Genomic DNA, 17,238 nt, shown 5'->3' with positions numbered 1-17,238 from the left:
AGAAAGAAAGAAAAAGAAGAAATGCTAAACAAGTGACATGTTGCTATTGCATCTGTAGAAGGTAATAATTCACCAAAGCTATGAATCAGGCAAAACTTTGTGTACATTAAGTAGGTCTTCCAAAAATGCTGATACTTATTTGACTAGATCAGGAGTCAGAAAACCACAGCCTGTGGACCAAATGTGGCTCTCATGCTCTTGAGCTTCCAAGCTAAAAATAGTTTTTACATTTCTAAAACATTGTAACAACAAAAAAAAGATATGACAGAGACTATACATGACCAAAAAAGCTTAAAATATTTTATATCTGGTTCTTTACAGGAAAATTTTGCAGACCCCTGGACAAGATGATTATTTGACTGATTGACTTTGCCTAGAATAAAATCACCTAAATTATGCATTAGACAAGATTTTGAACACACTGATGTTCCAAACTGCATTTTGCTTATGTGATGAACTGCATTTTTCCTGTATTTACCTCTAAGTATTTGAATAATATCCACTCTTGACCCCCTGCCAGAGATACAAGATAGACATAGAGGAATATAGAGGTGTAAATGGAAAATGAGATAGAGCCTGAATTCTCAGAAGGCCTGTACTAAACACAGTATGAAATAATTAGAAAGTCATGATTCTAAACCATCATCGGGGCTAAGTATCATGATTTAAGCTGTTTATAAAGTAGTAATTCATAGAAGGATGAAAAAGACTAGAGAATTTAAGGAAAGTCATGAAAACTTACGGCAATCAAAGAGAGGAGCACCTACCGTGAACAGTCACGTGGAGTTCATCAACACCATAACTACAATATTCTGTCTATTTCCAGGTGGGTTATGAATCAACTGCAGAAATCCTGAGTGACAAAATTCGCTTTCCTTCATTTTTACGGACTGTGCCCAGTGACTTCCATCAAATTAAAGCAATGGCTCACCTGATTCAGAAATCTGGTTGGAACTGGATTGGCATCATAACCACAGATGATGACTATGGACGATTGGCTCTTAACACTTTTATAATTCAGGCTGAAGCAAATAATGTGTGCATAGCCTTCAAAGAGGTTCTTCCAGCCTTTCTTTCAGATAATACCATTGAAGTCAGAATCAATCAGATACTGGAGAAAATCATTTTAGAAGCCCAGGTTAATGTCATTGTGGTATTTCTGAGGCAATTCCATGTTTTCGATCTCTTCAATAAAGCCATTGAAATGAATATAAATAAGATGTGGATTGCTAGTGATAATTGGTCAACTGCCACCAAGATTACCACCATTCCTAATGTTAAAAACATTGGCAAAGTTGTGGGGTTTACCTTTAGAAGAGGGAATATATCCTCTTTCCATTCCTTTCTTCAAAATCTGCACTTGCTTCCCAGTGACAGTAACAAACTCTTACATGAATATGCCATGCATTTATCTGCCTGCACATATGTCAAGGACACTGATTTGAGTCAATGCATTTTCAATCATTCTCAAAGGACTTTGGTCTACAAGGCTAACACGGCTATAGAAAGGAACTTCTTCATGAGAAATGACTTCCTCCGGGACTATGCTGAGCCAGGACTCATTCATAGTATTCAACTTGCAGTGTTTGCCCTTGGTTATGCCATTCGGGATCTGTGTCAAGCTCGTGACTGTCAGAAACCCAACGCCTTTCAACCATGGGAGGTACTAACTCACATATCCAAGAAAAACTCTCCTACCATCATTTTCTGCATTTCTTTCCTTGTTTTAATTTGCAAAGATTTATATTCATTGCTCTTAATCCTATTCCTTTTATAAATAGACGCTTTCAGTGTTTAAATAACCTGCATTTCTATCATAGTGCCTTACTCTTGAAGATAATAGAGATGTATTTTATCTTCACTTCCTACTCTGACCTACCAAAGTTGTATTCTTTTATTTCCCACGAAAATTATTTTGATGATGCTATTTTCCTTGAGTCATATAAATTATCACTTTTAAATACTCTTAAAAAAACACAAGAGTTACAGCTGACATGTTTAATAATCCTTTTGTTTTTTACTAAATATGATGGATGAGGAAACTAAAACTAGGAAGTACCAGAAATACAACTGCAGTCTGGGTCTTCTGAATCCACCTTCCTTGCTTTTCACTGTCTTTGGTGTTTTATAATCCCAACATTTATAGTTAAGACTCTCAATCAGGATGGAGGTAGAGTAAATAAATACACATACACATAAGACCATTAGAGTCTTTATGTGTATATGTATATACGTAAAGGACTTGGACTCCAGTATTCATCAAAGGAATGTTGTTAGGTCAGTTATGATATTCCAGGTTTAAAGAAACCAGCAATTGTGTGTAAAAGAACTTTTTCCCTTTCTTCTCTTTGATTAGTTTGGGGAAACTTAAAATTTAACATGGCTTCATTTAGAGAAAAATTTCCATTGTGCTTTCTCAAATGCCCTTGAACAAGGCATTGAAAAGTACATTGCTTCCTTTAATAATGATGTTTTACTTATTAGAAACAAATTTCTCAATAAGGTGTATTCAAAGACAAACTTGTGTGTCCTGAGGCAGAATCATGTTACAAAATACATATTTTTTAAATTTGTAAGACAAAAGAAGGTAAAAGAAATAAGACAATTCTTCTGATCATACAAGTGGATATCTAGAACAAGTTTTTTCTACTTTTGTCATTTTTTTTACTTTAAACACCCAAAAATACCGTCTCTGAGGTCTGGTATTACCTGTCAACATTTGGGAGGATCATGCAATGGTGGGAGGGTATTTTAAATTGCTCACTTTTAAACTACTTTTGCCTTATAAATACAAAGCCAAAAATCTAATAAAGAGGTAAAACTAGAGATTAGGACCTTTTCTCAACTGCAAACACTCTTTTAAATATATATATATATATTATATATATATATATATAGTTATGTCTGATGACTTTAAGACACCTATATGAAAGCATTCTCTTTGTAATATAAAACTTTAATGATGGTGGTATAAACCATAAATTATCTTTTTTAGATCATCATTCTTCACTATATTCCAAGGTCAGTACAAAGTTTTCTAATATATTTCAAGGCTTTTGGCCTGGTGCACTGCAGAAAAACAGTTTTAATTTTTAAAATTAGACTACAATAATAATACCACCACATAGAATTTTAGAAATAAGAGATTGAGAAAGAGAAATGGAGAACAGTCGTGGAGACAGACGACATAAAGTGGAGCCGGGGGGCAGTTATATGAAGAACCTCATAAGGACAAAGAAACACAAATAGCAAGAGTTATTCACCACCTGAACATATGGGGAAAAATAGAGAAAGTATTTTAAATTAGGAATAAGTCTCAAATATGTTGATGATAAGATTTGGGAAGAAATCATCTAAGCAGAGTCTCCTAAAATGTTTTATTTAAACACTAGGAGCCTGGAGTCATTCTTTTTGCCCCCAGAGCCTGTTAATCTAGAAACAAACAGAAACAGATTGGAAAGGAAGAACAGGGGGATGACTTGCTCCTTTGATCATGACATGAGTGAGCCATATCAAGTCAGTGCAAGAGTCAGTAAGACAAATAATACAAAGAGTTATCCTTTTATAAAGAAATCTCTGTAGACTTAAATTTTAAAGATCAGCAACATTTAGGGTCCCTAGTCAATGATACATTCTTAAGGATTTCTTTGTACCCTAGCAAAATTCACTAATATTTAAAGAGTACTTTCTAAATGATTTTAGATTCAAATAATTTTAAAGGGGTTAAGTTTTAACTTAACTTAAAACTTTGAGGATAGTACTTACTTTGACCCTATATGTGGTGATATTTGTGAGCCATACTCAGGGACAGCACAGTCATGCATGTTTTACTTCAGCAGATTTTTAATGTTCCTCAGATGTGTGTGGAGGATACCACTTCCTTGCTGTGACCAGTGATTTTGGTTTTCTTTTTGGTTTTCCTTTACTTCTGATGATATATAAGGTAGTAAGTGATGTGTGAGAGATGAAAGAATGTCTAATAGTTAAAATTCTATTCATATACTTACTTAGCAAATGTTTGGTGTCTCAATGTTTCAGGCAGTGTGTTGAGTGGTGAAGATATTATGGAGAACAGGACAGAATTCCTTCCCTAAAGGAATTATCTGTCCAGTGATGTGTACAATCAAACAATTAAGGAGCTGATTACAATGTAGGATGGTGTATTACAGTGTTTCATATAAACACAAGATGGCGGAGAAGTACCTAAGTGAGACAGCTAATCCAGTATTACCAATTCAGAGAACATTCTCTGAAAAACATGACCTCTGTGTGAATGCAAGGAAGGGTAGCAGTTAGCCAGAACAGAAATATTACAGCAAAGTCCCAGAAAAGAGAGAAAAGAAAGCACAGCATCTTCAGGAAGCAGGAAATCATGCCACATGACTGGAGTCTTGCAAGAGAGCTGTAATGAGTTAGTGCAGGACTAACTGAATGAGTTAGTGAAAGACATATTATTAGAGCCTTGTCTATCAGGGCGTCTCAAACTTTGATGTGCAGTTGACTTTCTTGGGAATCTTATTATCTGTTAATTCACTAGTTCCATAGTGGGACTGAAAAGTCTACATTTTTAACAATGTCCCAGATGATGCTGATACTGCTAGTATAGGGACACCCCCTTAAATGGAAAGGTTGCAAATTATGTTCAAAGGTTTGAACTTGACAGAGGATAGGGCAGCTAATTAAAGACATTCTCAGGCAAGAGAGTGATATGATATTTTTTCCATCCAAGGTGAATTGATTAAAGGGACACAAGACTGAAGGGAGAAAGACCAATTTGGTAAATCAGACATAAGATAAGAATGCCTACAGGTAAGACAATAAGGATGAAAAGATGTATACGTGGATATTGAAGAGGGAGGATGAAGAGCATTTGAAGGTCGATTGGATGTAAATGATGACAGAGAGCACCAAAAGTGCTGCAGATGATTCCAATATGGGACAACTGGTGTCATTTGTCAAGCTGGACACATAGAGAAAAGTGGAGGTCTAGTGGGAGTAAGAAATATTAAGCATTCCATTTTGGAGATGTTGAATTTGATGAATTTATGAAATATGTATTAGTAGGTGTAGCAAGGTAGTTGCATATTAGTCCACAAGTCAAGAGAGACATGAGAGTAATTTTGGCATGGTAAGATATAATAACTAATAATTTTTAAAACATATGGTTCTAGATACTGATATACACCACCTCTAATCTTTATAAAATATGGTAGGCCAACAGAACTCATCCTCTTTACATTGCATCTTGAAGAAGTGGTAAGAAGAAGTGTTTCTAGTGACCAAGACTTGTCAGAGTTTAGAGATGGAAGAAACCTTAACAGTAAAGATCTATCCCATGGTGATTCACATAGTTAGCAATGAAACTGCTGCCCCAGCCTTAGATCAATTTGTTTTCTCCTACACAATGAAAAATTTCACAAAAGAAGATATAGTCTGGGCATCAGGACACAGATGCAAGGCTGTTTCCACTGCTCTTCTCTAACTTAGCCATGAAGATATCTCTTTCCACAGTAACCTTACTTATGGAGGTAGAGCAGCCATCAGCACAGTTAGAACAATGGAAAACAATATCAACCATATCACCTTAATTGGTGTGATTCCTGGCCATGTGTGCTTAAAAACTGGGCATTATCATACACAGGTGAATAAGATGATAGTTGAAATGCAAATCCCATTCTCTAAATTTGTAGTGTCAATTAATGGTGAATTTCAGAGTCTCCATGAAAAATGTTTTTAAATGCTGTGAAAAAGAATTTAACAGCTTAGTAACAGCTTAAGATTTACCTTACTTCATAGCAAATGTTTTATTATATTTAATGAGTAATGAAAATACCATTGTATTTGCTTCCACCCTGTTTCTTGTAAGAACAAGCATAAAATTGTGGAAGTTTATTTACATTATATAATTTTATGATTATTTACAGAACAAATAGGTATCAGAACTTTAGCCTATAAAGCCTAATTAAGCACAGGAAAAAAAAGAGGTAGAAATTATAGTTCAAACACTTGTGTGGAAGAGGATATGCTCCCAAAAGAACGGAGTCACTGGGGTTTACATGTATATATTGCTTAAGGAAAGAACAGAAGAAACAAACCAGTCAACAGATAGAAGTGAGAACATTGGAGGTAGGCCCTTGCGTATTCTTTTATTTTTGTTCTCTCCTTTTTTTTTTTCTTCCAGGTAATTGCTAGAATAAAATTTTGTTAGTGAATTCCACCATGTTAGATCTGATATCCTGCTTCTTTAAAGTAACACTAATTAATTGTTATCCATTAAAAGAGCTAAGAAATCTGTGGAGACATAAAATAAATACAAACACATAGAGATTCTGCTAAAGAAACATTTCTCATTGACGTTACTATCATAGCTAATCTATTTACTTGAAAATATAACTTATTTTTTATATTCTATTGACAAAAAATTGAAACACTCATAAAAAGTTAACTTAAAAGAATGAGAATAGAATAATTGTCTTCAAATAGAAAAATTTCTGCCTTATTCTGTAGATTTTATACCCAACAAAAGCCACATAAAACCATAGATTTAGGTAATAAATGGGCCATTATGAAAGCATTCGGAGAGGATATTTACTTGGCATACTTACATATTAAGTTAATGTTGAAGCCAGAACAGCAGCCTGTTTCCCTACCTTCCAGTCTATTGTTCTTCCACTACAGCACAACCTCAGTATGGCTACCCCATTTGTAAGAAAAATATTTTTTGTCCTAACTCTGTAGTATACAAGTTCTCACTGTACAAATTGGGTAGCAAGACAGGTAATTTATCCTTATATTTCTTTCCTCTCCAGTTAAAAAATAAATCATTTTGTGAATTAACTTAGAAATATAATTTAGAGATCACTTTACTACATACTCAATCATTGAAACAAACTTAAGAACCATTGGAGATAGTAAGATAGAAAGTAATTGTACCTGCCAAGATTTCATTGATGAGAGATGGAACCACAGTTAGATCCCAGGTGTCTATACCAGGGGCCTATTCTAAAATTCTGTAGGATAAACGCAGATACTTAGAAACAACGATTCATAGAAATTAACTTGCTTTTCCAAATTTATACGGCAAAAGTTAGGCAGAAATGAGGCTAGAACCCAAGTGAAATTCATTCTCAATTTGTTGCCAGATAGTTAAGAATTCTCAAACCAGTAATCTGTAATCTTTTTCTTCTCATTTTTAAGTGATATACTTTATAAGGCAGTGTTATCACTAGAATAACGAACACACTTGCAACATTTATTTTAAGCGCTTATTTCTGTTTTTATTTTTTATAGTTACTTGGTGTGCTAAAAAATGTGACATTCACTGACGGAGGAAATTCATTTCATTTTGATGCTCATGGGGATTTAAATACTGGATATGATGTTGTGCTCTGGAAGGAGATCAATGGACACATGACTGTCACCAAGATGGCAGAATATGACCTACAGAATGATGTCTTCATCATCCCAGATCAGGAAACAAAAAATGAGTTCAGGAATCTTAAGGTAATCTTGTTGTAGGCTGCTTTGTAGCACTCAAAGCAATTGGTACCTCAACTGCAAACGTCCTTGCCCCACCAAGACCTCCAGTGACCCCCTTGCCTGTTTACTGTCCCCACCTTTCCTCCTCAAATTCCATGGTCAACTATTTAACTCCCCCTTGTACACCCTCAATTCCCCTGCCCCTCTCTTCATCATACTCTTCTGGCCAAGCAAAATCCCTGTTAATCAAGTTTCGGCCTAATCAATGTAGCTCCTATTTTTTTAGCTGAAGTTGGCAAAAGAGGAAAGGAAGGAAGGAAGGAAGGAAGGAAGGAAAGAAGGAAGGAAGGGAGGGAGGGAGGGAGGGAGGGAAGGAGGGAGGAAGGGAGGGAGAAGGAAAGAAAGAGAAGAAAGAAAGAGAAAGGAAGGAAGGAAAGAAAGAGAAGAAAGAAGAAAGAAAGAAAGAAAGAAAAGAAAGAAAGAAAGAAAGAAAGAAAGAAAGAGAAAGGAAGGAAGGAAGGAAGGAAAGAAAGAAGGGGGAGGGGAGGGGAGGGGAAGGGAAGGGAAGGGAAGGGAAGGGAAGGGAAGGAAAAGAAAAGAGAGAAGAGAAGAGAAAAGAGAAGAATAGAAGAGAGATAGGGAGGGAGGGAGGGAGGGGAGGTTGCTGAGTAGTCTCATTTTAAATTTGTGGTCTCTAGCTTCCAGTGGGCTCTTAATGCTGCAGGGCAATCAGATTATTGCCCTAGTTCTTGAACTCACTCACTTTCCTAGATGGCTATTTTATGCCTTCTCTTGTATCCTCTGAGATCAGTACATCTTTCCTGTTCTCACTTCAGTTAACTCTATTTTCTGTTCTAACAAAACTGAAACATCAGAAGAGAATTCCAGTGGCCCCTGCCACCACATCAGGGGTACAGAAGGCCAGTACCCCTGCCTTCCATCTAGCACTATAGACGGACTGTCTATGCTTCTAGCCAAGGTCAGCTCCTCCACTTCACCTCTGGGTTCCAACCTCTTTCACTTATTCAAAGACATTACATTAATTTTTTACTCTCTCTCCTTATTCTCAATCATTCCTTCTTCTATATTATCCACTTAATGAAATAAATAGGTCATTATTTCTCTCATCTCAACAAACAAAGAACCTCTGTTGTTCCCCCAAGTTTTTCTTTGTATACTCTATTTCTCTTCAGTAAAACTCCCTGAAACAGTTGAATGCATTTAATGGCCCCAATTTCTCTCCTCCCATACTCTTTTGAATTCTCTTCAATCTATCGAAATTGTTTCTGTCTAGCTCACCAAAGTTAATAAAGCCGAATATCATCATACATATCACTTACCAGCTAATTATTCTACCCTCAATGACATCTTTTCCGTGTTTGCTTCCATCACACTACATTCCTTTGATTTTCTTCCTGTGCATCTGGCCACTAATTCTCTGTCTCTTTTGCTAGTTCCTCATCATTCACACTACCTCTAATCATTCAGGTGCCCAGGGCTCAGAACTGCTCCTCTTTTTGTCTACCCCTTTCCTTAGTGATCTCTTCCAGGTTTGGGGCTTTAAATGATATCATTATATGGGAGGCTGATGACTACTAGATTTTTATCTTCTGACTTCTAACCCAAATAAATATACAACTGCCTAATTGACCTCTCTACCTGGACGTGTAGCAGTCAACCTAAATCGCCAAAACAGAGCTGATATTCTCTCCCAACCTACTCGCCTCTCAATAAACAGCAACCCCCTTCTCCTAGTTGCTCATGAGAAAATCTGCTGGGATTCTTGTCGCCTCTCTTTCGGTCACACTCCATAACCAATGAGTTTTACTTTCAAAATGTTTACAAAACCTGACCACTTTTTACTACCTCCTCCAGTGCTGTTGCAATCACTTCTCACCCAGATTATTGCAGAAGGTTTTCTGCCTCCTCTCTTAACCCTTCGGTCTATTTCCTCTTTTTTTTTTCGAGATGGATTCTTGCTCTGTCTTCTAAGCTGGTATGCAGTGGCGCGATCTCAGTTCACTGCAACTTCTGCCTCCCAGGTTCAAGCAATTCTCTGGCCTCAGCCTCCTGAGTACCTGAGATTACAGGTGTGCGCCACCATGCCTGGCTAATTTTTATATTTTTAACAGAGACGGGGTTTAACCATGTTGGCCAGGCTAGTCTTGAACTCCTTACCTCGTGATCTGCCTGCCTTGGCCTCCCGAAGTGCTGGAATTACAGGCGTAAGCCACCGCGCCGGCCCCCTTCAGTCTGTTTTTTTTTTTCTTTTTGAGACGGAGTCTTGCTCTGTCACCCAGGCTGGAGTGCAGTGGCGCGATCTCGGCTTACTGCAAACTCCGCCTTCCGGGTTCACGCCATTCTCCTGCCTCAGCCTCCTGAGTAGCTGAGACTACAGGCGCCCGCCACCGCGCCCAGCTAATTTTTTTTTGTATTTTAGTAGAGACGGGGTTTCACCGTGTTAGCCAGGGTGGTCTCGATCTCCTGACCTCATGATCCGCCCGTCTCGGCCTCCCAAAGTGCTGGGATTACAGGCATGAGCCACCGCGCCCGGCCCAGTCTGTTTTCAAAACAGAGATACAAGTGGTCCTGTAAAACATAGTGCTCTGCACAGAATCCTTTGATGGCATCCTATTTCTCTGAGGGTAAAAGCCAGTGTCTTTAAAAATTCTGCACAATCTACCCCCAGTACCACCCTCACCTTATCTCCCACCCTCCCCTTACTGTATCCGCCTCCTGCAATCCCCACAGGCTTTTTGTCTTCCATGCATGTCTTCCCTTCTCATAGCCCAAGCACTTTGCCCCTGCTATTTCCTTTGCCTATAACAATTTTCTCTGACGTTCATGTGGTTAGTTTTCTTATTTCTTTCTGTCTTTTCTAAAATGTCACCACGTCAGAGAGGCCTTCTCTGGACACCTTATTTAAAAATTGCAGCATCAACCTAGTAGTTCTTATTCACTGTCCTATCCTTATTTTTCTCCTTAGCTTATAACTTTCTGTCATTCTGTACATTTTGCTTATTTTAACTCTGTCACTCTTGTCAACTAGAACTTAAGTTCTATGAGCTAAATATTTATGTTTCATTCCCCACTGTGGCTTCAACAATTAGAACAGTGCCTAACATAGATAGGCACTCAGCCAATATTTGGTGAATGAAAGAATGAACATAGTAATGCTGTAAACCATTTTCCTTCATCTGATTTCCCCTGGCTGTAAAGCAAGACACCTTTTCCTTGAAAGACAGAAATGTAGCCATTCTTCTGTGTTCTCAAACTTTCGCTGTCATCATCTTCATTTTTCTTACCATTATCCTCACAACTACATTACGAACCCAGCACTCTGCTAAACACCGTAACTCACACTGAAACTTTTAAAACATGCTCTGATTCATTTTCTTTTTGAATACAGAGATGGCTATTATTTTTGCAAGAAACACTGTTAATTGCTATCAATACTTATCTCCAGACTCTGTAGGGAATTCACTTAATGAAGAGAAGGTGATAGAATGACAGGTAATTATGTGAGGCTCTTAGTGACTAAATGGAAGGGGCTGACCACTATGAACAGAGAGACAAGTCTTCCTTTCTGATGGAGACACCTATAATTATTTCAAGGATACACTAAAAGTCAACAATATCTGAAATCATTTAGGTCAGATTTCTGGATTTGTCAATTTGTAGGCTAGTTGGGGTATTGACATTTCTGGTAAGTCACAAGAACTCATAGTACAAAACATCAGATAATCCTAAATCAATTGAAGCCTAAAGTCATCAGTACAAGATTTTAGACTGTCTTTGCTCTTGATGCGGAGGGAGAGAAGGGACCCTAACAATGTCTGGCTTTATCTCGTAGTTAAATCCTTTCGTGTCCTCTGAGCACCCTCCAGGAGAGTGGATACTTCAAAAGTTTACCCTGGGGAATTCTCAAGGCATATATACTACCTGCTGAAAACCCAGGTCAGCAATAAGTGGAGAGAAGAAGAAAACCAGTGCTTGCAGACCCAGGGTCTACTGAGTCTTTTCTTTTCTATCTCAGACAGATCGTTTGTATCTTCCAGAGAAAGACTGGTTAGCTTAGTACTTCAATTGTGTTCCAGAGTAGGAAATAATGGATAAGAGAATCTTGAGAAAGACTCATTTAACCATTCTGCCCTGCTCCAACGGTAAAAGTGACAAGACAAAGCAGATTTCTCTCACAAGATATGCCATGAAAAAGGGACTGTGAATAGAGAATAACATAGCTGAAATGCAAAGAATTGCTAGCTAGGGTTCCATAAAAGTAGAACACTGCATGTAATTCAAATTGTGACATACAAATTATAACTTGAATTCTCAAGATTATTTAAATATTATATATTTAGGGCTGTCTTTTAAATCTAATATTCTAATATTAGAGTATTAAATTTTAAATTTTATTTTAAACTCAATTTTTTTTGTATTTTTTAGAGTCAGACAGGACATGCTCCTTGCCAGCATGATAAGAACTTTCTTTTAAAGAATACAAAAATCTAGCCATTTGCTTTTTTTTTTTTTTTTTGAGACGTAGTCTTGCTCTGTCGCCCGGGCTGGAGTGCAGTGGCTGGATCTCTGCTCACTGCAAGCTCCGCCTCCCAGGTTCACGCCATTCTCCTGCCTCAGCCTCCGGAGTAGCTGGGACTACAGGCGCCCGCCACCTCGCCCGGCTAGTTTTTTGCATTTTTAGTAGAGATGGGGTTTCACCGTGTTAGCCAGGATGGTCTCGATCTCCTGACCTCGTGATCCGCCCGTCTCGGCCTCCCAAAGTGCTGGGATTACAGGCTTGAGCCACCGCGCCCAGCCGCTATTTTCTTATCTAGTGGAATCTGTCATTCAACATGGGATTGAAACTTTCCAAACCATCATTATTTTCTTTAGTTCTAGCATTACACATTTCTCCCTCTACTAGGGACTTTCTGAAAGGGCTAATTTCCATAATTTGCTTACAGAAGTTTTTAATGCGACAAAAACTGTGTTCTTCTTAAAGCAGCTTCTCTATCTTAAAAGCTTGTTTACATTTCCCAAGATGGCAAAAAGGTTCTATAATCCTATGAAAACAGACCAAAATAGTATTTAGTGAATATATCTTAAATTAAGCCGAGGATAATTGATTAGGATAATTCTTTTTACAAATTTACTTGTGATTTTTTTTTCACTTTTAATATAGCAAATTCAATCTAAATGCTCCAAGGAATGCAGTCCTGGGCAAATGAAGAAAACTACAAGAAGTCAACACATCTGTTGCTATGAATGTGAGAACTGTCCTGAAAATCACTACAGTAATCAGACAGGTAATTACAGTCACTCCACATGGACAGTGATACATCTGAATCATTCCTCTTAGGTTTTGTTTTTCTTTGCATGAATTTGATTTTGGTTTGTTTTTTCATTTGAAAAATGAAAAATTTTCATTTGAAAAAATTTAAAAAGCTTCCCATGCTCCTGTGAAATTAAATTCCAGTGAAGTTTCATTTTATCTTGGAATTTGCTCTCTTGTGTCAACAGGTGCACAGCCAATAAACAATAGAGATGTAGAAGTTACTTTACTTCCAAGGGAAAATGTCATCCCTTCACTCATATGTTCTAAAGTATGCAACTCTTAAAGTGATGCAACTTCTCCATCAATTTTGTCCATGTATCCCTATACAGATGTGCTTGGCTTGTAACTGAGGTACAAAAAAATACAAATAAGTAAACGTTGAATTAACTAAACATAATAGAAACCCAGAAGCACCTGGAGTTGAGAAACAGGTGTGCACATCCTGGCGATCTTATTATGTCTACCAAGAAGCAAAAGTTAAACCTGAAAGCAACTTCTTCTGTGAGACAAGGGACCAACTATTGACAGGGATGAGATGCTGGTAACTGTTTGCCAACCCTATCTTTAAAAATTTCACAAGATGAAAGCAAAATACACAAATTAAAGTATGAGAGTGAGGTCAGCAGTCTTAGGAGCCTAAAAAAAACTATGAGCACTTTCCCTGGAGTTAAGCCTAATTTAAAAGCATCATATTTCCTTGTTTGTTAGAGCATTCCCATTCATCTTGTAGAAAAGCTGAGAACTCCAGAACTGGAATAGTCCCCAGATGCCTGTTCTTTTTGCTTATTGGCTTCAAGGAGAAAAGTATACCAATGAAAATATTCCAAGATTCATGTTCTGTTATTGTGTCACAAAAAAATGCCATTTATTCCAACCTGAGAGTATCAGAACTTTATATGTATCTGCATTTTATTATCTCACATTTAAAATTTTCCCATTCCTCGGTATGTTTAATAATGTTTATATTAGTGGAAATGAGCATTTAAATGATCAATAAATAAAAATGCTGTACCACCGCCTAAAAATTAGATAATTAGGGAGGGAGTTTTTCAGGCAACATGGTAACTTGCAACTATCTTCTAAGTGAGAGAAATAAAAACACCAAGGAGTATGTAACTTATTTTCCATAAAGATGTACAGGACTCTTTAAAGGCTGTATCTGGGTTTTCTTTTGGTAACCAGGGTAAGTCGCTTCCAAGAACAAATGTAGAAATGTAGAAGACTGAAGACAACTTGGAGGATAAGCTAGGAGTTAGGAAAGCCTAAACGGATACCATCTGCTGTTCCTTTCTACTTCTCTAACACACAGCTCTCATACCTAGATGAGGCCAGTAAATGTCTACTGGACGAATGAAATGACAGACACTAGCAACTGTGGTTACGGGGCAAACAGAATAGAACAGGTATTTTTAGGGGAATAGAGTTCAGAAAGAGGAGGAGGCTGGAAGGGTCATGAAGTTTATAAACAGAAATACAACCTTACTTTGAGGTTAATAAAGAAGAGAACACAAATTTTTAAAGAGTTGTACAGGCACTGTGGGGTGTAATCAGATGAATGCCCTGACAGAGGCCCTTTGGTTGCAGCTGGGACTCACCAACTTTGGGTGACTGGAATGGGGAGCAAATGTAATATCACTTCTAGAGACACAACTCTAATGTCAACTGTTTGTGCTGCTCTGCAGCCAGAATCAGCATAAATACTTTTCAAAGTTATCATTTCCAGTACGAGAGGCTCCGATTTACCCACTACTTGGAGGAAAAATAAACTTTAATTCTTCATCAATTGCCATTGACTGCAATTTTGCATTATCTCACTTTTAGAAAGAGACTTCAAGCTTTTAGAGTAACCTAGCCATATTGCCTCTGCTTTTAAAAGAATTGCACCCTTATTCACAATAGCAGCTCCAATACATTGAGGGTCTACTATGTGTAATGGTCTGTGTGAAGCATTTTACATTTATTATCTCATTGAGTACGGCACCCCAACAAGGCAGAGTCTTTTCATTTTATTATTTTTTGAAATATGGGAGATTCTGAAACAGGCTCAGAAAGTTCTGTTACTTTGTTCAAGTTTACAGGAATTGTAAGTGGAAGAGATAAGAAAAGCTATGTCTGATTCCAAAGCCTTATTCTTAAGAGTGCTGGAACCGTCATCTATAATAGCAAATGCATAAGAAGCTAGCATGTATTCTGAGTATATTCGTCTCCTAAACATTCACAATCCAGCTGGCTTTTTTTTCTTTCTCTTTTTTCTCTTTCTTTTCCTTTCTCTTCAATTTTACCCTTTCTCTCTCACTTTCTTTAAGTTTGAGCATGCTTTATTTTAATAAGTAACCAACGTGACAATCATCTATATCTGTTCTCTAGTCAGAACTATTACAGAAGGCGAATCTCATTTGTAGTATTGTGGACTATCACCTAGTTTAAATGTTGACAATGTAACTGCATCTCCTCTGTCTTTTAGATATGCCTCACTGCCTTTTATGCAACAACGAAACTCACTGGGCCCCTGTTAGGAGCACTATGTGCTTTGAAAAGGAAGTGGAATATCTCATCTGGAATGACTCCTTGGCCATCCTGCTCTTGATCCTCTCCCTACTGGGAATCATATTTGTTCTGGTTGTTGGCATAATATTTACAAGAAACCTGAACACACCTGTTGTGAAATCATCTGGGGGATTAAGAATTTGCTATGTGATCCTTCTCTGTCATTTCCTCAATTTTGCCAGCACGAGCTTTTTCATTGGAGAACCACAAGACTTCACATGTAAAACCAGGCAGACACTGTTTGGAGTGAGCTTTACTCTCTGCATCTCCTGCATTTTGACGAAGTCCCTGAAAATTTTGCTAGCCTTCAGCTTTGATCCCAAATTACAGAAATTTCTGAAGTTCCTCTATAAACCAATCCTTATTATCTTCACTTGCACGGGCATCCAGGTTGTCATTTGCACACTCTGGCTAATCTTTGCAGCACCTACTGTAGAGGTGAATGTCTCCTTGCCCAGAGTCATCATCCTGGAGTGTGAGGAGGGATCCATACTTGCATTTGGCACCATGCTGGGCTACATTGCCATCCTGGCCTTCATTTGCTTCATATTTGCTTTCAAAGGCAGGAAATTACCTGAGAATTACAATGAAGCCAAATTCATAACATTTGGCATGCTCATTTACTTCATAGCTTGGATCACATTCATCCCTATCTATGCTACCACATTTGGCAAATATGTACCAGCTGTGGAGATTATTGTCATATTAATATCTAACTATGGAATCCTGTGTTGCACGTTCTTCCCCAAATGCTATGTTATTATTTGTAAGCAAGATATTAACACAAAGTCTGCCTTTCTCAAGATGATCTACAGTTATTCTTCCCATAGCGTGAGCAGCATTGCCGTGAGTCATGCTTCACTGGACTCCATGAACGGCAATGTCACAATGACCAATCTCAGCTCTAGTGGCAAGTCTGCAACCTGGCAGAAAAGCAAAGATCTTCAGGCACAAGTATTTGCACACACACGCAGAGAAAATACCACAAGTGTATCAAAAACTTTGCCTCGAAAAAGAATTTCAAGTATATGAATAAGCCTTAGGAGATGCCACATTCCAGAATAAAATGTTTCCAGGGTCTTTGCATCTAAGATATGCATTTACTTTCCCAGCAAATATGTCACATATATTTCCTTGCCACCATCTTTACCAAGTTTTAGTTGAACAGTCACTCTGTTCATTCACCTATTGAATTGAGCCTTCAGCCTGAAACTCCCTTCATTTCCTACCTCTTTCATTGGTCTCCATCTTTACCTGCTTCCTCTTAGGCACATCGTTAAAGACTTCTCTTCTATTCAAAGTTGTCCTATAATGTGTCATCCTTACTCCATTCCCAACCACTTCTTTTCAAATCTCTTTGGATTCTCCTCTGTTGAGCATTTTTACTTTTCTTCCACTGTTAAGTGTAGTTGAACAAGCATTTGAGCAATTACTATGAACCAGGTGATATGCTAAATAACAAGGTATAAAAGCAGCAAGGTGTCATTGCTGATCTCAAGGAGCTCAAAATCCAAGAAGAAACAGGCACATATCGACATCTTCAATCAGTGTGAGGAAGTCTATGATTATAATGTATATAGAGCATTACAGTAGTATAGAGAAATGGCACTCAACCACACTGGGAGAGGATGGGAGGGCTTAAGAGAAGACTTTAAATAAAGAGTATGATGTTTAGGTGAAACCCTGAAAAATAAGTAGGAGTTAGCTAATTACAGAAAGCACAGAAAAGTATTCTAGATAAAAGAGGAAAGTGGGAGCAACAGCAGAAAGTGTGACAAGAAGGTGCGTTCAGGGAACTATCATCTTTTTGATATTACTTGAGAGGAGCCCTCTTTGGTATGTAGAGCTTAGGTCATGAGAGAATTCTACCCATTGGA

At 37.7% G+C, this 17,238-nt stretch overlaps 1 protein-coding gene across 3 annotated transcripts in view; it reads left to right on the top strand.

Moving 5' to 3' along the window:
• Positions 1 to 16,450, top strand: part of GPRC6A (G protein-coupled receptor class C group 6 member A) — a 28,789-nt gene extending 12,339 nt beyond the window's left edge. Inside the window, exons 3-6 of one of the 3 annotated variants that reach the window (XM_033236527.1) lie at positions 827 to 1,663; positions 7,291 to 7,503; positions 12,662 to 12,785; positions 15,279 to 16,450. In XM_033236527.1, coding sequence (XP_033092418.1) covers positions 827 to 1,663; positions 7,291 to 7,503; positions 12,662 to 12,785; positions 15,279 to 16,393 — 2,289 coding nt within the window. In that variant the 3' untranslated portion in view covers positions 16,394 to 16,450. The remainder of the gene's footprint in view (positions 1 to 826; positions 1,664 to 7,290; positions 7,504 to 12,661; positions 12,786 to 15,278) is intronic. The other 2 variants (XM_033236529.1, XM_033236528.1) reach the window with 2 other exon arrangements.
• Positions 16,451 to 17,238: the final 788 nt, after the last annotated feature.

The sequence above is a fragment of the Trachypithecus francoisi genome, unplaced genomic scaffold (assembly GCF_009764315.1).
Source record: "Trachypithecus francoisi isolate TF-2019V2 unplaced genomic scaffold, Tfra_2.0 Lachesis_group15, whole genome shotgun sequence".
Classification (NCBI taxonomy): domain Eukaryota; kingdom Metazoa; phylum Chordata; class Mammalia; order Primates; family Cercopithecidae; genus Trachypithecus; species Trachypithecus francoisi.
The sequence above is the reverse complement of the archived record's forward strand: the minus strand, read 5'-3'. Positions and strand labels throughout refer to the sequence as shown.